This window comes from Corythoichthys intestinalis, chromosome 7, assembly GCF_030265065.1.
Source record: "Corythoichthys intestinalis isolate RoL2023-P3 chromosome 7, ASM3026506v1, whole genome shotgun sequence".
Lineage (NCBI taxonomy): Eukaryota > Metazoa > Chordata > Actinopteri > Syngnathiformes > Syngnathidae > Corythoichthys > Corythoichthys intestinalis.
The window spans coordinates 60,843,039-60,869,037 of record NC_080401.1 but is presented as its reverse complement, the minus strand read 5'-3'; the positions used below and the strand labels follow the sequence as shown (position 1 = coordinate 60,869,037).

Here is a 25,999-nt window from a genome sequence, read left to right as displayed (position 1 = left end):
TGAGAATGTTTTAACTTACATAATAAAATGGCAAATATTTGTCAAATTCCTTCTGACCAAAAAAGTACTTTGACGTTGGGCTTGTTTCGGCGGGAAGAGAAGGCGGCCTTTGCATTTAACCGCCAGCGGAGGGCAGCGGTGAGCCGAAGGTGCCTGAAAGGAATAGGAAAAAGAAGCAACTCATTCAGGCGCAGGCGCAGGCGCTGGCAGGCAAGATGTCGGCTCCGCTGGAAGTGATTCTGAGCAGCGACGCCGGCTCTCAGCTTTGGAACGTGTCGGTGTTCGACGTGCACAGCGGCTCCAGCCTGCTCTCCTACCGCGGCGGAAACAGTTCGGCCAGGACGCTTTGCCTCCTCGACGGACAGTACCTGCTCTCCGCGCAGCTGGCCAAGAACTTCATCAACGTGTGGGAGATCCACAGAAAGGTACTGTACTCGCAGCCCGCCACAAACCAACACAACAGGGACAAAACGCTCCCCCTCGAGTCCAAAGCAAACTGCTCCTTCTCTTCGTTGTGTTCCAGCCATAGTAGAGTTGTCCGATCTTGACTTTTGAACCGATATCCCGATCTTGTCCGACTCCAAAAATCCCTTAGCGATAGATGCGGTCGTGGACTTCACCTAATATCGCTCATTGTATTGTGATGCTTTTATCATGTCACAACTTCATGGTTTTGCAAATAAAATAAACATTTGGTGAACATTAAGAGTGCCAAAATAATGTCCCGTATAAATCCAATACATTGAAATGAGTCAAAATGTTCCCAAATAAGCCACATTTACACTTGCTACCTCAAAGAGCCACTAGGGGGGGACACAGGAAGGCAGTCATATTGCATGATAATGTAATGACAATTTTCAAGATGAATTTTTCTTGGCTTTTGCACAGATTTTTAATGATACGCATTATTTCTTTGTGGCGACGCTGCTGACGAAGTAGTTCCATGGGAGGAGTTTATCATTCATTATCGTTCATTTTATTTGTGCACCGTGAGCGACAAATCCCAAGCATCTTAGTTTGGAGACATCTAGAGCGCAGCTGCTGTGCCCAACCCAACAAAGGCTGCACATTCATTTCTAACCCGGCATACGTACTAGCACTAAGCCGACCTTATTTGAAATGCTTTAAATGTGCCCGCAGGAGCAGCTTCAACAGAAGATCGTCTGCCCGGGCGCTGTGACGTGCCTCGCCGCCTCGGCCGACGGAATCTTTTTGGCGGCCGGAGTGGCCGAGGCCGTTTATCTGTGGGAGGTGAGCGGTCGTCGTCGTCGTCGCGGATGTCGAGCCGCCCGGCTCACCTTCCCGCCTTCAGGTGTCCACGGGCAAGCTGCTGTGCGCGCTCACTCGTCACTACCAGGACGTCACCTGCGTCCGGTTCACCGACGACGGCAGCCATTTTGTTTCCGGAGGGAAAGACGGCGCGGTTCTGGTGTGGAGCCTCGCCAGGTGCGTGGTGGTCTGACAGTACTGAATATTCAAACGTTGACGTGTCTCCGTCAGTAGGGGGCGCGTGAGAAAATATGGTTCATTTCACAAGTAGGAGTGATTGTTGATGTTGAATCTTGTCTAATCATATTTATTATATTCTACTGTAGGTTTGATGTGCTCAAAATAAATACATACAAAAAAACACCCAAACCCTACACCAAAACCAGTAAAAAAATCACCAAATAACACACAATTAAAAAAAAAAAAAAAACCAATCTAGGAAAATATAGACAATATTAGAAACTGCACTCTTAGGCAAAAAAGAAATTTAAAATCAATAGGGAAAAAATCATATTAATTAATTAATATTTATGGTGAGCCTTCTTACCTTTGACCTCCATCCGCAGCGTGATCCAGGTGGACGTAAGCCACGCCCCCGAACCCCGACACGTCCTGTCCGGTCACTCTTTGCCGGTCACTGACCTCCACTGCGGTGCCATGGGAGCTCAAGGCCGAGTGGCCAGCGCGTCCTTGGACCAAACCGTCAAGGTCAGACTCGCCTCCTCGTCCTTTATTTATTTATTTTGAGCGAGCGTCGACGCGCGTGTGCGTAGCTTTGGGAGGTGTCTTCCGGTGAGCTTCTCCTGTCGGTCGTCTTTGATGTGGAAATCACCTCCGTGACGCTGGACCCCTGCGAGTACTTCCTGTTCTGCGGCGGCGGCGACGGCAACATCTTCCAGGTGTCTCTTTGCGCTCAGGTCAGTCCAATTTCAAAACGCTACATTATTTGTCCAAATCACATCATTCACACATCCAAAAATTCAGGACACTAATACAGTTTTTGCCAAAAATGTACGGTTCGGCCAAAATTTGCCCATTCACTTCTAATGGCCAAAATTGCCCATTCATTGCCAATGGCCCTATTCAGCCCGCCCGCAATTCATTTCAATGGCAGCATTCATTTCTATTGATTTCCAATCCAGACCTGCAAAAGTGTACACCTACAAATGCCCCTAAATCAACAGGAAGTCACCCGATATTAACAGGAAGTGACACCAAAATGCCCCAAATTCAACAGAAAGAGGCCAGGTATCAACAGAAAGTGACTCGGATTCCGAAATGCCTCCAAATCTACAGGAAGTGGCCCGGTGTCAAAAGGAAGTGACCCTGAAAAGCCTTTAAATCAGCGGTCTCAAACCGACTCCACAAAGGGCCGCAGTGGGTCCTGGTTTTTGTTCCAACAGATCCAGCACAAACAGTTCAACCAATGAGGTTTCTACTAACATAAGCAGCACCTGATTGCAATCAACTGATTACACTTGTAAGAAACCAGATTGGTGAAAAGGTATTTGTCTCGTTTGGTTGGAATGAAATCCAGTACCCCCTGCGGCCCTTTGAGGACCGGTTTGAGACCACTGCTTTAAATCAACAGGACGTAAAACCATAGGAAGTGACCCCAGAATGCCCAGAACCGCCGGGCCCGCGCCGGCGAGCTCCAGTGACCCGAGCCGGCAAAACCCGACAAACCGGCCAAAAGGCCAAACTCTGCGCGTTCACCTTAGTGTTAATCCCTTGTACTGACTATATTTTGAAAGCTGGAAAAAGGCTTCAAAACACAAGTTGACAATTTATTTAGGTCGACAGCGATCAAACTGCAAGGCGAAACAGCAACAGACCCAGGCGAGGAGGCAGACTGGTTCCAGGGTCGCCATATCACAAGTCAACAAAAGATTCCCAAGAAAAATGACGACGATTAATTAAAGATAGTCTTTTTGAAAGCTCTCGCGGGGCGGGCCGTGGGCAGGAAGAGCGGTGTGTTTGGGCCTTCTTCTGTTGCAGATTTGGGCGGTCAAGTTCGTGTGTCACCGTTGCTGGGTCATGGTTAATGAGGCAACTGAGGTGAGAGGTTCAGCGCGCCTCACCGCCTGAGAGGGGCTGAGCTATCAAACTTGGAGTTTTATTTATCGGGTGTTGTGGTAGTACAGGATGTCCCGCCATGCTGTTCTGGACTCTCTTGAAGAGCTGATAGTGGGATTTGGTGTTGCAAACGTGGGCTTGTCGATGCCTTGCCTATCAAATGGTCGTCGGCGTCAATCTTGCTCAGTCAGCTGCATAACGCATGCGTTGGGCTTCCGTGGTCAGAAGGTATCATGTATCTCTCTATGTCAACTATATTCTGCTTGTTTTCCTTTAACGATGATATAAATGCTATTTATTTGATATTGGGTGTCTTAGAGGAATACAAACAGGAAATAGGAGAAAAGATGCTATTCCCCAATTATATTATATTGTGTTCAAGAATACAGTAAATACAAGAAAAGATACTATTCCTTCAGAATGCCCCCAAATCAACAGGTGGTCCAATATCAACAGGAAGTGACTCAAAAAATGCCCACAAGCTAAGAGGAAGTGACCTCAAATTGTCCCTTAATCAACAGGAAGTGACCTGATATCAACAGAAGATGCTGAAATGCTGCAAATTCAAAAGGAAGTGAGGCCAAAATCAACAGGAAGTGACCCCAAAAAATGCCCCCAAGCTAACAGGAAGTGACCTCAGAATGTCCCCTAATCAACAGGAAGTCACCGGATATCAACAGGAGGTGACTCAAAAATGCCCCTAAGGCAACAGGAAGTGACCTCAGAATGTCCCCTAACAACAACAGGAAGTCACCCGATATCAACAGGAAGTGGCTAGATATTAACAGCAGAGGTTGCGCTAGACTTTTTCGTTGTCTGTCATTTTGACTGACAGGGTCGTAAAAATCCGGTCAATCTATTTTTACCCGTCACTTAAATTTTTAAAATGATGATAATGACATTGTAGTAACCCTTTGTTTGGTATAATTCACCTTCCGTACTTGTGTGTCCATTTGGCCGAGCGCGTTAGCGGCTACGACACAGTCATGTGACAGTTTTCATTCATTTGAAATGAATATTCTGTCCGAACAAGCTTAACAGAGAATCCACACCGTGCCATCAAACATCAAGCAGATGAATATGTAACTTTTTCTCCGCAGTGACAAAAATAGATGACTGTGGCCCCAGGTAGGTAGCCTACCATATGTAGCATATGGAACAATGAAATTAACAGTTCACCTGCTGAGGCCTATACGTAGTTTTCACACCTTCCTCCTGGTGTGCATGGACTTGAATTGCGTGCCCGCTTTTGCAGTCCCTGTTTTTTCACCTCTTTTATCAACACCATCGTCGTTTTGGGGCTTTTTGAAGAAACTTCAGACACTCAGTTGCCTTGACATTTTTCAGAGTAAGGCCAACGACGTCATGCATCAAGAGAGACAATAGCTCATTAATATGTCCACTCGCCACCCTGTGGTCTGGGGTGTGAATTGCAACCTGTCAAAATGACGGATGGACTTCAGGTTTTTCCGTCACCGTTTTAAAAAATCGGTCAATGACGGAAAATATTCGGTTAACGCGACCCTGATTAACAGTGACCTCGGAAAGCCCCCTAAACAGGACGTGACCCAAAAAGTGCCCCCAAGCCAACAGGAAGTGACCCCAGATTGTCCCCTAATCAACAGGAAGTGACTCAGAAATGCCCCTACGGCAACAGGAAGCGACTTCAGAATGTCCTCTAATCAACAGGAAGTCACCCGATATCAACAGGAAGTGAATCCAAAATGACCCAAATTCAACAGAAAAGGGCTCGATATGAACAGTGACCCGAAAAAGCCCCCTAATAAACAGGATGCGACTAAAAAATGCCCCCAAAATTAACAGGAAGTGACCTAATATGAACTGGAAGTGGCCCCAAAGTCAAAAGGAAATGACCCCACCTCAACAGCAAGGCTTGGAGAAATGGCACTTTCTAGTTCTAAATGCAAGGGGTTATGTAACGGTGTGTGTCAGACTAAGAGGTTAGGGCTGACCTGATATGATAGTTTGTGCATAGATATTGATGGAACAGTGCAAAAATGCCATCATGTAACGCATATGCAGTACCTAGATTGAGACGGATATCTGTATGTGACAATTTTTTGGCATTAGCTGTGCAATGACAGTGACATTTCAGTGCAAACATGATTTGAGTACAGTGACAGCTCTTGGAAAGAAAGTCACCTGATTAGCCAACGTCGCAGTCACAGAGCGCCGTTTGAAGCCGCCGGGTTACATTGCCATCGCTAGGGGCCGACGCCGCTCTGGTAAGACTTCTTTGAAGGAAGTGTTTTTTTGGGTGACGCGTGCGTCCGTCCACGACAGGGCGCGGCGTCCGCCGACAAGTTGTTCCAGTGCGACGCCGATGACAAGCGGACCTTCAAAGGTCACAGGTGAGCTTGGACGCCTCGGCCGGGCCTTATCCCCGCCCGCCTGACCGCTGCCGCCCCCGCAGGAAGATGGTCACCTGCCTGTCCGTGTCCATGGACGGGACGCTCCTGGTGTCGGGATCGCACGACGAGTCGGTGCGACTTTGGGACGTTCAGAGCAAGCAGTGCGTCCGTTGTTTCGCGCACAAAGGTCGGTCTCGTCGGCGTCCGGTTGGCCGCCAAGCTCCTTTTGACTCCGTCCGACGGCCTTCAGGACCGGTGACCAACGCCGTCATCACGGTGGCCCCGGCCAACATGTTCCTTCCGGATTCGCGACCCTCCGTCCCCCTGCCGCGCTTCAGCCGCCACCAGCTGGAGAGCGACGGCAACGGGCCCTCGGGAGACGTTTGCGCCCGCCCCGGACTCCGTGCCCAGGTACGGGTTAGCTTTAGCTACACCTAAATGCCGGTGACAAGTGTTTTTTTTGCCGGCTGCTCGGTGCCCGATGAAACTCTGCTGAAAATATCCTCTCAAATAAAAAAAAAAGTCAATTTTGGAACAAATATCCAGATGAATCAAATGCGACACCTACCGTGTATACTCCGGCACCCCCTAGTTCGTGCTCAAAAAGTGGCTATTTTGGGTTAACCCTTGTAAAATACAATATTTGAGATTTTTGGACCAATTTTCCATATCAATACAACTCTTAAGAGATGAACATTATTCTATTATTGACTGTATTTTAATTTAGTAAAAACTAATTACACAATGACGATTTGGTAAATATATGAAATTTCTACTCTCAGTAACTCATCATCATGGCATTAGATTCCTCTTTTTGCAGGCTCCTAGAGCACCCTCTTGAGGTCACTTGGCGACATTGTTGCCAAAGCCAAGATGCCGCACAATACCTCGGTGAAGTTGCCCCGCATCGGACGCAAATTTATCGAAAAATCATGTCATTCGTTTGTGCTGCTATCGTTTTTGAAATATAAACAAGCCTTTTATAGGTCAATCTGAGGTCAACCAACCCCCCATTTTGATCAGTGTTTCTGCTGCTATCGTTTTCGATCTATTCGAGCAATGATGTCACCTACCCCCAACTACCATTTTTTGCAAAATGCACCCGAAATGGTGTCATTCGTTTGTGCTGCTATCGTTCATCGACATTGAGGTATTCATTTCGAGTGATAAGATCTAGGGCTGCAGCTATCGATTATTTTAGTCGTCAATTAATCGATGAACTAGTTAGTTCGAATAATGCAGTCATCGAATAAGGAACATAAAAAAATTTTAATTACTGAGCTGAGCCTCAAACGGTATAGAAATTAATGAGGATCCAAGTACAATTGGCTAAATTACATAGCAAAAGTCCACTAGCTTAAATGCTATAAAATGCCAACTTTTTTTTTTTTTTTTACAGTGGCCTTAACAAATGGTTCAGACAAATATTCCCACAAAAAAACAGCTATATATACCTAAAAACTACATTACGAATGCATTAAAAAAAAACATTAGCTCAAACAAAAACTTAGCTTATGTTGGTCTTAACAGGGAGCAGCTGGATTCAGCCATGTGAAATGAGGCCGACTACAAGGCAGTGTATCTGCCCAGATCAATAAAACTAAATGCAAACACTTTCAAAATAAACCATTACAACGCCATTTTAATTAAACGAACACTCGAAGCAGCAAAATTCAATTTGAATCTTTTCTTCTAATCCAATATTCGAGTTAATCGATTAATCGTTGCAGCACGAATGACATCACAGCTTTTCCATATCCGACTGATGGAGCGTACCAGTAACAGAGGGACATCACAACTACTAGCGCAAACCAATGGCATTACATTACAGTCTGCAATGTACCATGCTAATACAGTAAACGTCCATGAATATAGTGGTGCTATCGTTAGCTAATTGTTTTTCCCATGGACACCGTTGGGGGGACATAGAGATGTGGATTTGAAATGATCCACTTCGATGTGACTTGTCCCATTGAAATGGTCAAGTTAATGCCTCATTGGAGTCAGAAAAACACAAAAAAATCAGATTTTTGCACCAAAACCTGCAGAGGTGGGTAGAGTAGCCATCCAAAAATGTACTCAAGTACAAGTAAAAATGTATTTGTTTAAAAGAATACTCAAGTCATGAGTAACATTGTAAGTAACTGCTTACAATATCCGATTTTTAAAAAAAAATATAATGGGATTTTTTTTCGCAGCACATTTTCATCTATATGAACTGCTATTATTACACTGTGCTATAAACTGATACATGACCATAGTAGCCAAAAAGGTGACACAAAAATAATCTAATTCAGACCAAAAAAAAATTTTTTTTAAATCACCAGTCCAAAGAGTGCCCTCCAGTGGAGAAAAACATTGTTTCCTCTGATTGTTATAACAGAATCATTTGCTTATTGTTAGCACACCATATTGGTGACAGTTCACTATGTTGAAAGAGGAAAAATGTAACGATTCTAGTGTAGTAGTACTACATGGTAAAACTACTATGAGTACCACTGTAATTTTCGGACTATAAACCACTACTTTTCTCCTTTATTTTGAATCCTGCTGCTTATTGTCCTGTCCGGCTAATTTGTTGATTTATTTGGGTTAATATGTAACACTTGACTTGACAGTAACGTTATAAGACTGTCAAAAGACAGTCATAATTATGACATGGCATTATCATGGGCATTACTGAATGCTTATGATAGATATCATTAGGTGTCATCCGGCAAATGATGTCACAAACTCCATTTTACAGCTAAAACGAATACTCAAGTAACTCATGTTTAAACATTGATCCGAGTCATTTTATTCGCCTCGAGTAATCGTTCAATTTTGCCAGCTCTAAGCATCACGTTTTGCCCGGACTACTTTTAATGCGGGACAACGCGCTGACCTCTGTCACGTCTGTAGAGGAAGAAGCAATACCACCTACGACAGCCGCTACAAACTTTGCCCGCGTGATGCTACAGCGGCAGCAGGTTGCGTCTGATGAGTCTCATAGATATCACACGTATATGGAACTAGATGCGGCATTAGCAGATGTATATAAAACTAGATGCAAAATGAGACTTGCCGGCGTTAGTAAACAGCCGCCATCTTCAAACTGTAGACATCTCCGCACTAATAAATAAGATTAACGTTACTGTACCTTGCTCACGTAACGTTAGCCCTGCGGAGGGCAAGGTTTCTATTCATTACGACCACTTTCAGTGCGTGGCTAACCTGTATTTGATCTATAAAAACACAGCACTGTAGAGTGAAAAATAAAAACATAATAAAGTTAACTGTCAGTTTTAGCTCTGTAGTCATTGCTGAATAAAACACCTAGTAGCACTAGTGCCTAATGTGAACCAATACATTTATTTTGAACACTGCAAAAACTCCAAACCTTATCAGGACTTACAATTTAGACTAACTTAAAACTTAACACACATCACTTAAGTTCTAGTTATCAAGCGTAATGACCATTTTTAGTTAAGAAAAACGATTTTTTTTTTTTTTTTTTTAATAAGATCTAGTTTTTTGAGTGAAAGCTGTGATTTTTTTTTTTTTCTTTTTTCTAGTCACATCTAAGATGCAATTGTTGGCCGTTTTCAACAATGTACATCGAAAATAGACATTGATTGGTGGGAAATGGTTCAATATTAGGTGAAATGTTGCGTTTTCTCATGTATATTTGTAATTGGTCTTTACCTAAAAAAAAAATGCTTCATCCGATTACGCGATAGAATTTTCAGTTGAATATTTGATTAGTAAAATATTCGATAGCTGCGGCCCTACAGCTCGGATCTTTTACAACCATTCAAAAGTGAGATTTGTCAGATAACACTAAATGACATGTTATAAGCATTCATTAATACCCATGATAGTGTCACGTCATAATTATTATTGTCTCATGACATTCTTATGGCGCCACTGTCAAAGTGTTACCACAACTAGTAATTAATGAAACAACTGGAACAGTAACTGAAGAAATAAATAGCACAGAACATGAATTTTGATTATTTACATCCGTAGCGCCGGAAATGCATGCTAGCAGGCATATTGGACGAAAACACTGTTGGGAGCAGTGATGGCCAGATGAAGCTTCTGGAAGCAATGAAGCTTAGCAGCCAGTTGGTTCAATGCTTCATGGTGGCTCATTTAGTCGTATGTGTGTATAAAGTGTTACCGGTTAATATCTTTTGGTGTAAATATCCCATAATACAGTGACTACAGCTGAGGCTTATAGTCCAGTGCGGCTTATCTATGAACAAATGCTTCAGTGCCTTATAGTGTAAAAATCTAATTGACGGAAACCTAAAACAATATTTCCCTAACGCCGGCAGGAGGAGGAACCGACGTATTTGCGGAAAGCCCTCCGACTGGATTCCTTAACAGACGCCGTGACCGACAAGGTGAGCGAGGCGCGCCGGCCGGTAAGCGCCTTTTCTGAGACGCGCCTTTGTCGTTCGTCCTAAGTGGTTTCACGGTGACGGGGAGAACGCCAAAGCGCGAGTGGCCGAGCTGGAGGAGGAAGTTCAAACGCTGAAGAAAGTCAACAAAGATTTGTACGACTTCTCCGCTCAGCTGCTGACAAAATCCACGTGAAAGCTTTTTTTCTTATTTTTCTACAACTTCGATGTCAATAAAATGTGCACGTCTGCCTTTCTGGATTGAGAATGTCTGCCTTGCTGCATTTATCACCACCTTCAATAACCTTAACAGATCCAAATAACTGCACTTGCCAAACCTCTATTTTTCCTTTGGCTTCAGGGCGGCCGTGTTGGTCAGAGGCGCAGCGTCCCATTAGGCATACGCAGGCAATTGCCTAGGGCTCCCAGAGGGCCAACAGATTTGGCACACAAAGATTTAGCACACTCAGCATCACTGCACTGGCGTAGCTACAAGTATTGGGAGTGATTCACTACCATTGGCAGATTATCTAACAATTCTGTTATTAGTCCCAAATAGCATACATGCGTAACCAAGATCAATCAGTTTTAATCCTGCATGTATGTGCAAAGAGTGATTCACCAAGAACTTCATGAAAAGTTTTTGCTGAAACATTTTATGTTGGCTTTCACAGGCCACCTCATTATTCATGTGACTACTTAAAGAAATGGTGATTTTCCCAAGAAAGTCTATTAATGGGTCTATCGTATTCCTCGTTGAATACTCTATAAGAAAAATATAACATATATGCATCTAAAATAATCCTAAACGATTTTATTAGCAATTTTAATACTCCTTTTAGCAAGGTTCCTTGGGTATGCCGCTGCTTACCTTCCCATAGCAACCAGTCCTGTTATTGTCCTACGTCACAAGCGCTTCATATTCTGAGAACGAGAATAAGCGTAAGCGTAAGGTGCGCATTTCGAGCAGAGGACTGCCACCCCATTAGAGGATTAATCTCTGCGTCCATGAACAAGTATTTCCTCGTCAAGCCATAAAGTTCTTATGATAAGTTAGAGCCGTTATCAGCGTGACCGTTTCGTTTTCCTGTTACGTCGGCTGGTTGATCCCTTTACATTATATTCGCATTGCACATTTGCTTTAAGAGGGAAGGTGTTAGTTTAGCATCTCAAAATGATGTTGTACATCCATATGAGTGTAAAGTGCTTAGTTTTCGCCACTTTTATGGCCAAGATGACAGCGCGGACTCGAACCCCCCCACCTTCGTGTTCATTTTACTGCGCAAATATGTGTCACGTGACTCAGAGAGAGTGGGCGGCGATCGGGCCTTTTTTTAATTGGCAAAATGAAGAGAAGTTATCCGTCTGGAAATGAAAAAAAAAAAACGCAGAAAAGGAAGCAAGACAGTTTACTATGTTACTGTAGTTTTATGTCGTAATGTAGTCGAAGCACTGCAGACTAGTAGTAGTAGTTGTATTTTTATGTCCTAAACCAATTAACTGCCTTGACTTGTTGTAACTACCTTGTTAGCGTTTGCTAACAGCATTGCAGCATGCTAGCGTTTCTTCACACATTAAGTCCCCCTTACTTGCACATGCTCAAAGGGCCCCATGTTGCCTGTTGGCTGGGCCCCCCGGGGACCCTTGCTACACCCCTGGCGTTGGTAGGGACTGCCACATTCCCATCAAAGTCGATGTGTTGACATTCCAATCAAATGATTTGACCAGCCTTTTTTCAAAGAAGTCACTTTAATAAAAAAGATGGAAGAATAGGAAAGAGCGGTTTCAGGGCAGCGTGGGCGGAACGCGGCGCCACAAACCTCCGCAAAGGCAATTTTTGATCCAGCGTTGCTCCCACTGCTTCATGGCGTTACTCTTGTTAGGCGAGCGAAGCATGGTCACGCAGCCGCACCTGAAAAAAAGACGCCCAAAGTTGATCCCGGTCCCGTCCCATCCGACGGGACGCAACTCACCTGGTGCAGGCCTTGCTGTCTTCCGTGGGACAAACGCCCATGTGGACGCAGCGCAGGTTGTCCGTCCTCTGACAGCCAGCGCTCCTGTTAAGCGCAAAGATTCCAAGTCAAAAATCAGCGTACTAGATGTGCGGCCAATCAACATTCAAGTCCGGTCGTGACTAGCTTCATATACAATGTTCCCAAAATGGCGTTCCATTCAAACACTAAAATGACCGGAATTTTCACACGATGCAGGTTATTTCGATTAACACCCCAAAAATAACCATTTGCCCAAAAATTCTTTTTTGCGGGGAGAAAATCTGACATTTCAAAACATAGTTTTTGTGAAAATCACATTAGTCATACTATAAAAAATTCAGGAAGTTAAAGGGCATAAATGTTGTACACAGTTTTGGCAAAAACTTTCCAAAGGCCAAAATTTCCGTGGCACAAAAACTTCCCTTCACTCCTATTGATTTCCTATCAAGACCTGCAAATTCCCCCAAATCAACAGGAGATATTAAACAGGAAGTACATTCAAAACTAACAAGTGAGGCGATAACAGGAACTGGCCCCGAAAACCTAAATACAGGAGGAACTGATGCCAAAATTGCCTGAAAATCAACAAAAAGTGACCCTGAAATGCCTGAAAATCAACGCCCGAAATACCCCAAATCAATAGGAAGTGTGGCGATAACAAAGTGACGCCAAAATGTCTGAAAATCAACAGAAAGTGACCCTGAAATAAACCGGAAGTCAACCCTGAAATAGCCCAAATCAATAGGAAGATAGGCGGTAACAGGAACGGACTCTGGCCGAAACGCTTGAAAAGCAACACGAAATTGGGGGGAAAAAATGACATTGCGACCAACCATGACCACTTAGTACAGGTAGTCCCCGAATTATGAACAAGTTCCGTTCCTATGCTGGCGACGTAAACCGAAATGAACCCGTTAAGTAGCCCTACAAAATAACTTTCCAAAAAGTCAAAAAGTTGTTTTTTTTGTTGTTTTTTTTAATGATCGCTACACTTCCCTCTGGTGGCAACGTCGGGTCGGGCTGGAGTGTCGCCTTGTATGAGTGGAAGCCGACTCAGATGTCTGACATGGATAAAGGACAGCTGCACTCTGGTTTAGCCCACTTGAGGATGTAAGTTGTTTCAGCTAATATATGTTTGTGAATCCATTTGTAATTAAGTTTAGAGCTACAGTTTGTGGAGTTGTGTGTGTGTGTGTGTGTGTGTGAGCAATTTGCTATGAGAAGTGTAAACAAGTAAGCATTCATAGCATTTTAAGCTTGTGGACTTTTGTTAAGAAAATTAGACAAATTTACCATATTGGCCCGAATATAAGATGGTGTTTTTTGCATTGAAATAAGACTGAAAAAGTGGGCGTCGTCTTATATTCGGGGTCTAGACACCCATAGATACCCATTCACGAAGCTAGATGGCGCCAGATATCAATTAAGTGAATGCTGAACTTGAGTGATGTTCTGTCGTGAAAGATCTCAGCTACTCTCAAGTTTAACCAGTTTGCATTATTTTATTGCAATGTTTTCCCTTATTCAGACTTGTTTCAAGATTAAATTGGTTTATTTACATTTCAATAACCAGAAGCCATTCATTTATGAATGTGATTGCACTTTAGTTTACATATTTAAATGTTCAGATATTAAGATTTGAATGAGGCAAAATAACATGATTTTTCTCTCATATATTGTTATAATCATTTGTTACAGATGTACTGTATTTTCTGTATGAAAATTCCTTTAGTGTTCAAAGTCTTTTTTTCAAACTTGAGTCTTGAAAAAGTGGGGGCCGTCTTCTATTCGGGCCAATACGGTAATCTACTAAATTTACATATTGATCAGACTAGACAGACGTTTGAACACCAACTGTTTTGTGCCAAGTGTTTTACTGTTAAAATGCGTGTCGTTTTGAACATAAGTGTACATGTGTGTGTTACAGCTTGACAAATTGTCAAAGCTCCAAAAAGCACAACTGCCCTGTTTGCTGTCTGTAAAGCTGAACAACTTCATGTTAATCGAGGACAGAACACATCACATTAATAAAGTCAAAAATAAGATACTGTGAGCTACAATAAGGTACTGTTTACACAACAACAACAAAAACGACTGGAGACAAAATGGAGGCCGAGACGCCGGCGTCGTAGAGTCAAAATCGCCTAAGTCAAGTACGTCGTAACCCGGGAACTACCTGTATTCAGATAATACTAGGATCTAGGAGGCCGTGTCTCTGCAAACTTGCTGCTTTTATGAAGCAAAACAAAAGTTTACGTGTTCAAAACTATTTCATGTCCTGCGATGGGACAACTGCGCACGATGCAAACGATATATTGTGCAGGCCAAACAAGGAGTGACCCCCAAAATACCACAAATGAACAGGAATTGAGGCAATAACAGGGATGGAGCCAGTATGGCCGGAAAGTGACCCAGAAAATCAACAAGGTAGTCAGTCAACTATCACAACCAAGCTAAATTTCTCCCAAAATGGCATTTTCAAGTTTCTCTACTATTTACGACAGTAGACATCCAATCTATTTGAAGTGTGAGGGGCTTACACCGGATGAGGGTTTTATCCCTCTCTCTCATCCAATTGAAACGGACTCAATGTTGACTGACGAGTGATAAACAATTGACAGCAGAAGCACGAAAAGCCCTTTCATGTCGTCGGTAGGGGCGACAATGCGTTGACATTCAAATGAAGTCAGAACTAGCTCGTTTTGATCACTGTCAAAGCATCTGCCATTGACGGCGCGCGCGATCGCATTTCAAATGGAGCGAATGTCTGCAAGTGATGAGAGAAGGTGCATTTTCCAAACGGTTTGGGTGCGTGCGTGACAAACAAAAGGTTGAGAGCCGGGACACCGCGCCGACGGGCGCTTACCTGGCGACGAGGTCGAGCGAGGCGCTTTTGCCAAAGTGCAAGCGGATGGGCTGCTTGCCCTGCAGCTTGACGATGACGCCGTCGTTGACGGGCAGCCAATCCAGGGAGGGCACCAGCAGCTGACTGGGGAGCAGGCAGCACTCGTCGATCAGGCTCTCGTCGGGCTCCTGGGGGGGCGCGTCGTCCCGACCTGCCAGCGGAGCGGAGACTGAAATGGACTTTGCCCAAATCGTGGTAGAACTTACGGCTGATGATCTTTGTCATTTTGCGCCACCTCGTGTTATTTAGTATGTAGCAAAATGGATTTTGCCATGTGGCAAAAAATGTCAAATGAAAATGTCAACAAAAAAAATGCCACATGGCAAAAAAATGCTAAATATTAAAAAAAAAAAAATGCTACACTGTAAAATCTGTTTTTCCACGTGACAAAAAAATGCCACAAGACAAAATCCATTTTAGCACATGGCAAAAAAATACCACATGGCAAAACTCATAATGCTACATGACAAAAAAAATACATGATAAAATCCATTTTTCCACATGACAAAAAAAATGCCACAAGACAAAATCCATTTTTCCACATGACAAAAAAAATGCCACAAGACAAAATCCATTTTACCACATGGCAAATAAATGCCACATAGCAAAATCAATTTTGCCACATGGCAAAACAATACATGATAAAATCCATTTTTCCACATGGCAAAAAATGCCACATGGCAAAATCCATTTTTCCACATGGCAAAAAAATGCCACATGGTAAAATCCATTTTGCCATATAGAGCAAATCGGACATCCGGGCATTAATGACGTCACCAGCCACAACAAAGCGTCGCCATATTGGAACCGGGGCAAAAGATGAGTCACCAGCAGTTGCTCTGTCGTGCATTGTAATACAAATGCGTTGAACTTTCATCTTATTTGCGGTCTTTTTTTCCGTCGGAGTGACTAAAAGTTGCTGTGTTGCGGGTCGTCACGCAAGGAAGAGTTGGCGAAGTTCTTTATTCTTCCTCGTGAGAAGAAAAGGACAAGCAAATGGCTGAAAGCAATTAATCGAGGAACAGTAAAAGAAGACTGTTCCGTGGACTATTCTCGCCTGTGGGAACCTAAATCCAAGTTTACGTTTGCAGCCGACATTTTATTACTGGTCAGTAAACTTTAACCCCCCCCCCCCCCCAATTAGCTGCTAGGATTCAATAGACTAGGCAGTGGTTATTATTACCGTAACCGGCAACTCGCAAAGCGTTATTTTTCTTTTGCCGTGAACTGCTCTGATTAGTCCATCGGTATTGGCCCGGTGAAAATGGGTTATTTTGCCGTGACGTGTTCAAATTCAAATTCTTCTAGCCGGCTGGCATTATGCGCCAGCTAAGCAGCATTGTTTTCGTCAACGAAGCATATTTTGGTGACGATGAAAAGCAAAAAAGCCTGTCTCGGGGGACTACGAATGCCAATTTTGACATTTTCATATTGTACGTCAGCCCGCATCGTTTGGGCCTCTCCCCCACTCATGTCCTTCAAGCTAGGCTGCGCTTGTTTTGAAACACATGGTCAAATTTGTAAAGTAGCTTTAGCCTTTAAAGGTCTGTAAAGAGCGATCATTACCCACTCAAGGAATTCTTAGTGATAGCGTAGCTTTTGCGTTCACGTTAGCGTTTCGTGTGGCGAGCATCGTCCTAAACTGTTAACTTTTTTAAAATTCAAAATAGGGCTGTCAAACGATTAAAATTTTGAATCGAGTTAATTACAGCTTAAAAATGAATTCATCGTAATTAATCGCAATTCAAACCATCTCTAAAATATGCCATATTTTTCTGTAAATTATTGTTGGAATGGAAAGATAAGACACAAGATGGATATGTACATTCAACATACGGTACATAAGTACTGTATTTGTTATAACAATAAATCAACAAGATGGCATTAACATTCTGTTAAAGACTTGTAGTTCTTAAAAGATAAATGTTAGTACAAGTTATAGAAATGTTATATTAAAACCCCTCTTAATGTTTTTGTTTTATTAAAATGTGTCAAATTTTCAATCAAAAAAATAAACTTTAGTCTAATTCAAAATAATGTAGTGTTTTCCTGCCGAGTGTGCATTATCATCAAGTCTGTGTCCTCGTACAACACCGCTAAGCAGAGAGTACGGCGCCGAGGACTAAAAGGTGGACGAGGCGGGTGCGTCAAGAGCACGGTAACCCGAAGACTCCCTGTATATACATTTATATCAGGAGTGCTGCACTCCAAGTGGGTAAACCTCCGCGCACTTTGGACAAAGCGCGTCGGCCTCAAATATCAGTTTCTAAAATGGGCGGATATTTTTTGAGCGTCTTACAGCAGAGCCACAGCTTGGTGAGCAGGCGGAAGAGCAGCTGCAAACTGTCCTGGCTGTCGGAGGTGGCGGTGAAGGTGGGCAGGCAGCCGGGCTTGAACAGACCCCAGATACGGATCATCACCAGCATCTCCCGCAGCATTCCCAGGGAGGCGCCGTCCCGCATGAAGCCCAAGCCGGGCCGCGCCGCCGAGCCCTAGGGGCGGCTCGTATGTGAGAGGACGCCGCTTTTGGGGACCCTGAAGCGACTCACCTGGTTAGGGAGGTTGGCCAGCAGGTAGAGCACAAAGTCGCCCACCCACTGGATGAGCTGCTGCAGCGACTGTAGGGGAGGCCCGTCCAACACAAACTCCTCCGTCTTCAGGTTGATCATCACCTTGTCGATGTCTGCGGATGCGCACGGCGGTCGTTCAGTATCCGCTCGGTCTCGGCTCGTCCGGTCTCGACGGCCTCACCCGAGTCGGCGTTCTTGGCGCAGATCTCGCTCAGGCGGTCTCCCGGACTTTTGTCCGGCGTGTTGAGGACGTGCGGTCGCAGGAGCGATTTGAGGGTGGAGCTGACGGCAATCAGCAGCAGCTTGGCGTGGAAATCGCAGGCTCGCGCCGCCGTGGCCGTCGACAGTTTGCACAGCGACGCCTTGACCGCCACGATGCGCGTGGCCAGGACCTGCCGAGGAAGGATATTTAGAAAAGCTAGCTTCGAATAGCAGAACGCTACGATGACTCTGTCATTTTTTTTCCCCTCCTGCTGCCGTTTGAGCGCCCTAGTAGAAAATATTTCATACCGTGTCATATCCACATTATGATAACCTATGATACGTGGGGAAGTTAACAGTTCAAAACAGTAAATAAAATACTCAAGTAAGTCCGCATTCTGTATCAGCAGCTTTCAACTACGTTCAATTCATCCAATGATGTGTCAACCGTTAAAGTTGTTCAAGTTGCTCCCGTTATTTTCCCTTCGGTCTACTTTCGACATGTGAACGTTTGGAAACAGTTTTTAAAGATAGATTCAAGTCAAGATTTTGCAGATTTAGGAGCATTTTAGATCAAAAGTTAATAAGGTTCTTCTCGGGAAGTCTCCTGCTTTAAGATGGCGGCTGTTTACGAACCCCGGTCATTCCTCATCTAGTTTTCGTTCCTCATTGCGTCCTGAAGACTGCGCCGACTGCGTTTTAGTTCCGCTCGACCTGGTGCAGTTTATTCATGGGAATTTGGATGTTTGCCAATCCTTCTCCGATCTTCCACGGCCGAATCGCCAATAATCCAAGAATGGGAAATTTCGCACACCTCTACTATTAACCATATGGAAATAGGCCAAGCAATCTGTCTGGCCTTCTTTGTAGTGCTCACAATAACTTGATTGAACTAGAAAATGCCATTTCTGACAAATTGCAATGGTCGCTTTGCTGTGATAGTTCATTTCCATGTCACTTCCTGTTGATATTTTCAGGGTCACTTCCTGTTGATTTTTGGATCACTTCCTGTTAATACTGGAGCATTTTGGGGGTCACTTTCTGGTCATAACGGGTCACTTCCTGTTGATATTGCGGCATTTCAGGGTCACCTCCTGTTGATTTAGGGGGTCACTTCATGTTGATATTGAGGCATTTCAGGGTCACTTCCTGTTCATATCAGGTCACTTCCTATTGATTTTGAGGTCACTTCCTTTTAATATTGGAGCATTTGGGGGCCACTTCCTGTTGATATCGGGGCATTTCAGGGTCACTTCCTGTTGATTTGGGGGGTCTCTTCCTTTTGATATCAGGTCACTTCCAGTTGGGCCACTTCCTGTTAATGTCATGTCACTTCCTATTGATTTTGCAGTGACTTTCTGTTGATTTTTAGCCATTTCTGGGCCACTTCTTGTTAAATGAGGTCACTTCCTATTAATATCGGGGCGTTTTTGGGGTGACTTTGTGTTCCTATCAGGTCAGTTCCTGTTGATTTTTGGCCATTTCGTAGTCGCTTTCGGTGAACATCAAGGCAACTTGGGGGCATCTGGGTCACTTCCTGTTGATAACAGGCAGGCAATAGCTGATCTCATTTCTGGGTCACTTCCTGTTGCTGTCGCATCACTACCTGTTGATTTTGGGGCATTCCTGGGGCAGGCACTTCTTGTTCATATTGGGCCATTTTAGGATCAATTCCAGTTGATATTGGGGCATTTCAGGGTCAATTCCTGTTGATTTTGGGGTCACTTCCTGTTAATATCGGGGTCACTTTCTCTTCATAACAGGTCACTGTTCCTGTTGATATTGCGGCATTTTAGGGGCATTTCCTGTTTGTGTCATGTCAATTCCAGTTGATTTTGATGTCATTTCCTGTTCATATTGGGGCATTTCTGGGTCACTTCCTGTTGATTTTGGGGCATTCCCACATCACTTCGTGTTGATATCAGGTTGAGTTGTTTTTTTTTTTTTTTTAAATTGGACACCCGCATTATTTGAGCTAACGTTGGGCTAGCAGTACTTCTCAAATAGTGGGGCGCGCCCCCCTTTTCTTTTTTTTTTTTTTTGCCGGACTGGAATAAAGTGTACTTGCACATCCACTCAGTGGGTAGCAGTGGCGCTCTCATTTTCAGAGTGCGTGCAGTATTTTTGAAGTAAGCAAGAGCACTCAGCACATAGAAAACAGATATGACCGACCGGACTCACTCACGCAGCGAGCCACGATCTTGTCCGGTTCTCACGTCGCCGCCCGAAAAGTGCCATTTTCGGCTTGGGATCGTCACGACGACCGCCCTCACCTACGGACTGCCGAGAATGCGCTTTTTTCGTGCCGTTTGACTTTTAATACAATGGGTGATGAAGAAAAACCACTGTTTACTGTGTCTAAAAATAATGATAGCGGACTGCCAGAAGCCAAATCAATTAAGACGCCACTTAAAGACATTCGACCCCAATCTCATTGATAAGCCGCTTGATTGTTTTTCAGCGAAAGCGTGCCGAATATTGCCAACAATCGTCCTGCTTTGTCAGTGTTATATCAGTAAACCAGTGAGCATTGTTAGCATGCTCATTGCAAAATGACTCCACACCATTGCAAAGGAGGTAATACTGAGTGTGAGCAGCAAAAATAAAAACTGTCCTTCTGTCCAAGGACACTCTTTTTTTTCCTTTATTCATTTTTCTTTTTTCGGTCAAATTTTTTGGCATATTGTCCTCATGAGTGAATGTTTCTAATCAATTTGAATTTGTTATGATTTACGGATTTTATTACATTTTATTTTTCTGCATCAAATGGTCAAAAATGTACCTTGAGTGTATTTTTACAGTTTGAATGTCTTTTTTTTTTAATTCAGGCAAATTGATGCACGTCAAGTCTTCTCTGTTACAAACAAAACAATGTTAATAAAGTTATACTTTATTATAAGTTGATCTATGTTACTTTTTTTCTTTATTCGAAAAAAAGGACACAATGTTAGGCAGATGCGTATTTACAATAGTAATTTTATAGACAAATAATAACAGTGGCGGCAGAGAGTTTGGGGGGGCGCGAAACATTTACGTCTTGCTTGGGGGGGGGGCGTAACAGAAAATAATTGAGAAGCACTGGGCTAAAGTAAAAATGCTCATCTGCTTAATGATACGAGTTTAATTGAATATTAACGATGCCGTGTTGACACAGCCGAGCTCTTACGACTAAAATCAGTTGAAAAATACGTTTTGACATCTTTTCGCGACGATCGACGGTTTAGTTGGGCTCACCTGCTGCAGCGCCTGGTTCTGCCTCATGTACTCCTCGTGCAGTTTATCCACCAAGTTGTGGACCATGCCGGGCTGCACGTGCAGCAGGACGTCCCACCAGTCGTAGCCCGTCACCATGCAGTACTCCAGCAGGAACAGCAGGTGGCGCAGCGTGGTGTTCATTTCCAGCACTTGACCCATGGAAGGGGACACTCGCAGCATGTGCAGCTGAGCGCGGTAAAGACGACAGTCAATCCCTTACGGATTGTCGGGACCTTCCCGGCCGGCGCTACTGAAGGCGGGCGCGTGGCTCACCTTGCCGTGATTGTCCACCCCGGCCAGCGCCAGCGAGGTCCAGGAGAACTGCAGGGCCTTGAAATGGAGGCCGTGCGCCCCGCCGGTCCTCTGCCGCTTGACGGACGACTCGTCTCCCGGCCGCTGGCCCCCCGAGGGGGCGGCGGCCGAGCCGTAGAACACGCCCATGGTGTGGAGGGACAAGCGGTGGAGGATCTGGATGGTGCCGTCGTGGAAAGCCAGAGCCAGACCTGGACGGAGAAGCGCTCAGCGAGCGAACGCGGCGGCGGCGGCGAGCGACCGCGGACTCACCCAACCCTGGGCAGAACTTGGTGTCCGACGCCACCTTCAGGTCGGTGTTGGAGATGGAAATGGGCAGCTTGGGAAGAGCCACGGCGGACACTCGCTCCAGGTCGCCGGTGGTGGTCAGGATCCGCCACTTCAAGATGGTGGGCGGCTTCTCGCCCACTAGGAGGCGGCAAGGTCACGTCGCCGTCCGTCAAAAGAGGCCAGGGTCGGGGGGACTCACCCGCGGGCGATCGGTGCTGAAAGATGTTGTTGACGGGAAGCCCCTCCTTTCTCAGCGACCAACACTCCACGATGCTGCCGCTCTGATTGGACGCGCACAGCAGAACCTGAAAGCCGTACCGCAAACACGCCGCGTCACCTTCTCCGTTCGACCTTCTATCTAGGGACGTCGCGCGATGGGAAACGGGGCCCCGTCATTTACGGAGGATCGGAAAAATGGCTCGCTTTCTTTTTGAAAAAATTCCAAATGTGGCTAATGTTTGTGCAATAGCTCAGATGGATTTTGTTTTTGTGAACAAGACCCAGAGATACTTCAACGCCTCATCCCTTTCCACCTTTTCCTGACCGAGGACCACCGTCTCAGATTTGGAGGTGTCGATTCTCATCCCGACCGCTCCGCTGAGCCGAAAGGCAAAGCTCTCTATTTACCTGTCGAGCTACGTTCCTACCCTCACCGTGACCGAAAGAACCTAAATTCTAGCGGCCGAAATGAGGGCGTCTGGGCTCTACCTAAGGCTAAGGTGAGAAGCTAAGGAGTAGTAGTTAAGTCAGTAAACCAGAGAGCATTGTTTAGCATGTGCTGTGCTAAATAACCCCACACCATTGCAAAGGAGCTGAAAAATGAAAACTATGCCTGATGTCCATTTTGCTATACCAGGCTCTACGTTCCATGTCACATCCCTAGATCTGGCTTTTTGGAAGACGCACGCTTACCTGCTCAGAGTTCTCTCTGGTCAGGAACTTGAGATGGGTGACGGCGGGGTACTTGTCCCGTCTCAGCGGGTCGGTGGTGCAGCGCAGGAACAAAGAGGGCAGAAGTTCCGTGTCGATGCGGCACTTTTCGCTCACCACACTCACTACCACCTGGGCGAGCGCGGGGACAGACGGGGCGGGGTCAGGGGCTCCGGCCGACCGGCGCCGCGGCGACCCACCTTGTAAAACTGCACGGGCGAAGAGGCGCTGCCGTCGGCGGCGGCCACCACGATGTTGCCGCCTCCCGTGAAGGCGATGTCGGCCAGGGCCACGCGTCCCCGCAGGCGACAGAGGCTCTCGCTGGCCGTCAGCAGGGCGCCGCCGGGCTTGAGCAGCGAGACGCTGACCAGGCCGCTGACCGTCACCGCCAGCCAGCCCTCCATGGGCTTGCCGCCGAACAGGCTCAGCGAGGGAGAGAACTTGACCCGGGAGAACTTCTCGCCGAAGTTGGTGGAACCCGACTGAAAGGCAAACGGCCCGCGCTCAGTCGGCCTGCTCGGAGCGTACCGGCGAGGGCGTACCATTTCCACGTGCAGGGCCAGTTTGACGCCGTTGTGCAGCCAGCTGAGCGCCACGATGGGATCTCCCTCCACCGAACTGCTCAGGAGGCTTTCCCAACTGTTGACCATGTGCTCCGACATGGACCAGCACTTGATGTGACCGTCGCCGTCCGCCGACAGCAGCCTGGAGCCTGAAAAACAAAGCTCGTCGTAGCGTCGGGACAATACCGTGTATCTCGACGGGTTATCGATAAACCCCCCCCCCCCAAAAATGTGTTCGATTCAATGGACGGTCATTTTTCCGTCGTTTTTTTGGAACCCCGGCACCCCTAGTTTGTCACCTTACCCGATGGGTCCCACTCCAGACAGGAAATGACCTCGCTGTGGCCCGAGCTGATGGAGTACACGTCCCAGGGGTGCTCCGTGTCCATGATGTGAATCACGTGACTGACATCTGCGAGGCGTCGGGCCGTCAGACGCGCGACCCGGACGGCGGACGCGCCACTCACCTCCCGCTACGTACCCGGATCGCCGTCGTGTTGGTTTTTCAGGTCGGTGGTGAAGGCCACCAAATTTCTGCAGGACCAGGAGCACACCAGCGGAACGGAGGGGCGGTGGGTGCTTTTGGGGCGCTTCTCCCACTCGCACACGTACGCCAACTCCATGTCGTCACCTGCAAAAGTCAAGCGTGGGAAAGAAAAAGCAAACGTACGTGATTTTCAATGGTCTTCAAAATGGCTACCTGCAAAGCGTATCTCACTTCTTTTCTTTTCTCCAGAAATTGTTCTAGTTGTAGTATGAGGCTGCCTTCACATGCTAATTGGTCATGACTAGGGTGGCAGCTATTGATTATTTTAGTAGTTGATTTACCAATGAACTAGTTAGTTCGAATAATCGCGTCATCAGACAAGGAACTTAAAAAAAAAAAAAAAAAAAAACCTGAACTGAGCCTCAAACGGTATAAATAAATGAGGCTCTAAGTACATCAAAAGAACAATTTGCTAACTGACATAGCAAAATTATGCTAATTTAAATGCTATAAAATTCCAATGTTTCACAATGCTCTTAACAAATGGTTCACATACAAATTCCCACAAAAAAACGGCTAAATATAGCTATAAACTAAATTAAGAATGCATTGAACTTAGCTTATGTTGGTCTTCACAAGGAGCAACTGGATTCAGCCACGTTAGACAAGTTGTGTCATATTCACTGTTGCCACTAGAGCGCAATATATCCACCCAAATCAACAAAACTAAATCCAAACTTTCAAAACAAACCATGACAACGGCAGTTTAATTAATCGAATACTCGGAGCAGCAAAATGCCATTCGAATCTTTTCTCTAATCGAGTTAAACGATGAATCGTTTTGCACTAGCCGTGACGAGTGTAATCTGTTCATTTGCTCTGGCTGTCTGTCGAAGCAAAAAACACACGGGACTTCATTTTACTGAGTTTTCTGGGCAAAACTTTCTAGTCCTAGAAGAGTTTGTGTGTAACTGAACATTTTCGCCAACACTTGGTTAAGAAAGAGGAATTTTATAAATGTGTACACTACGTCAAAAAAAAAAAAAAGGGGGAAAATTGATGATAAATCTATTTTTAAAAACGTATCATCTCGACACGCACCACTTACTGTTCGCACGCTGCTATTTTGATTAGTAAAAGGTCCACCCGTCTGCGAAACATATCTCATATATATGTAGTATCGTAATAAAATCCCAGTTTTCCACCACTTGAGAGGGCGTTCACATGCAATTTTCCACTCGACAAGCGTTATTTACGACATCAGCGCAATTCCCGGTAGTGCCAGACAATCGTAAGATAATGTTGATCGTGAGCCTTGTATCACTTATTGTATCGTTTCGGGAGCCTCCTTCCCTTCTCAGCCCTACTTGCTGCCCCTCGTGTTTATTTTCTCCTCCAAGCTTTGCAGAGCGGCTTCTAAAATGATTTGGCATCTTTCATTCATTGCTCAGGCGATCCACTTACTGGGAGTTCAGCGTCGTTTCAGAGCAGCCAAAAACGTGCAAAAATAAACATTCAAAACAACCTTATCCGTCCGCTAAGAGCTAAAAAGAAGCCAAAATCGACTCCTCGGAAAGAGCCGTGCGATGGGAGGCATTGAAACTGATGGCAAGCGCAAACAAAGTGGCCTTCGGTATTTTCGCTCGCTCAGGGCCCAATACGCACATAGGTGTCTGCAAATTGCCTGAATAGAAATGGGCGGGGGGTTGTTGGGGGACTTGAAAGGCTTAAATTAGTGGTTCTTAACCAGGGTTGGGTAAGGTGAAGTCAAAGGGGTTCGGCGAAGGTAAATAATTTTTTACGCTGATTAAATCTAGGCAAAGTGGCCTTTTTGACCAGCTTTTGGACTGGTTTGATCCCAATTTACAGGCTTAATCCATTTCTTTTAACTGCTAGTCCTCGATCTGATGGAAGGAGGATCTGGTTTGCTCAGTGGAAGGTTGACTCGCACTTGCTATGAAGGAATACAAATTACCAAGGGGCAGCGTGGGCTCAAATTTGGACCTGTTTATAAAACATGCTGTCAAAATAAGAACAATTTTGAATGTGAATTTGCTACATTATTAGCTTGCTAGCTTAGATATATTGGTTCTGAATTTGAAAAAAAAAAAAGCTTTATTAGGTGTTCAGTTCATCCACATGTGAAACTTGTGAGATTCGGTATGTTTAGCAAGGTTAAGAACCACTGGCTTAAATCTTTTGGTTTTCAGAGTATGCTAGGAGGGAAAAAAATCAATGAAAATGCATAACACACATAGAAAAACAGAAAATCATGTAAATAAAAAAAAAAATACCCTGAAAGATTATAAAAAATTTTTTTAAAAAGGCTGGAAAATCCATAAAAACACAGTGGTTTTACGTTGAAAAATTATTGTAAATAAATGCTTAAATCCCTGAATTCTTTATAGAT

At 45.0% G+C, this 25,999-nt stretch overlaps 2 protein-coding genes across 2 annotated transcripts; one reads left to right on the top strand and one right to left on the bottom strand.

Annotated features, from left to right (window-relative positions):
* Positions 1–159: 159 nt before the first annotated feature.
* Positions 160–10,355, top strand: wdr18 (WD repeat domain 18). The gene is made up of 10 exons (XM_057840601.1): positions 160–425; positions 1,141–1,251; positions 1,313–1,446; positions 1,836–1,977; positions 2,043–2,186; positions 5,650–5,717; positions 5,780–5,904; positions 5,968–6,128; positions 10,037–10,105; positions 10,170–10,355. Exons 1-10 carry the CDS (start codon positions 216–218, stop codon positions 10,296–10,298), a joined length of 1,293 nt encoding a protein of 430 aa, XP_057696584.1. The 5' UTR covers positions 160–215; the 3' UTR covers positions 10,299–10,355.
* Positions 10,356–11,646: 1,291 nt separating this feature from the next.
* On the bottom strand, positions 11,647–25,268 carry med16 (mediator complex subunit 16). Its single transcript, XM_057840592.1, has 16 exons — positions 25,054–25,268; positions 23,584–23,733; positions 23,407–23,514; positions 23,082–23,251; positions 22,740–23,021; positions 22,522–22,671; positions 21,809–21,914; positions 21,592–21,747; positions 21,301–21,530; positions 21,007–21,213; positions 17,753–17,963; positions 17,551–17,684; positions 17,301–17,493; positions 14,963–15,152; positions 12,076–12,159; positions 11,647–12,014 (listed from the first exon to the last, which is right to left on the bottom strand). Exons 2-16 carry the CDS (start codon positions 23,723–23,725, stop codon positions 11,888–11,890), a joined length of 2,490 nt encoding a protein of 829 aa, XP_057696575.1. The 5' UTR covers positions 23,726–23,733; positions 25,054–25,268; the 3' UTR covers positions 11,647–11,887.
* Positions 25,269–25,999: the final 731 nt, after the last annotated feature.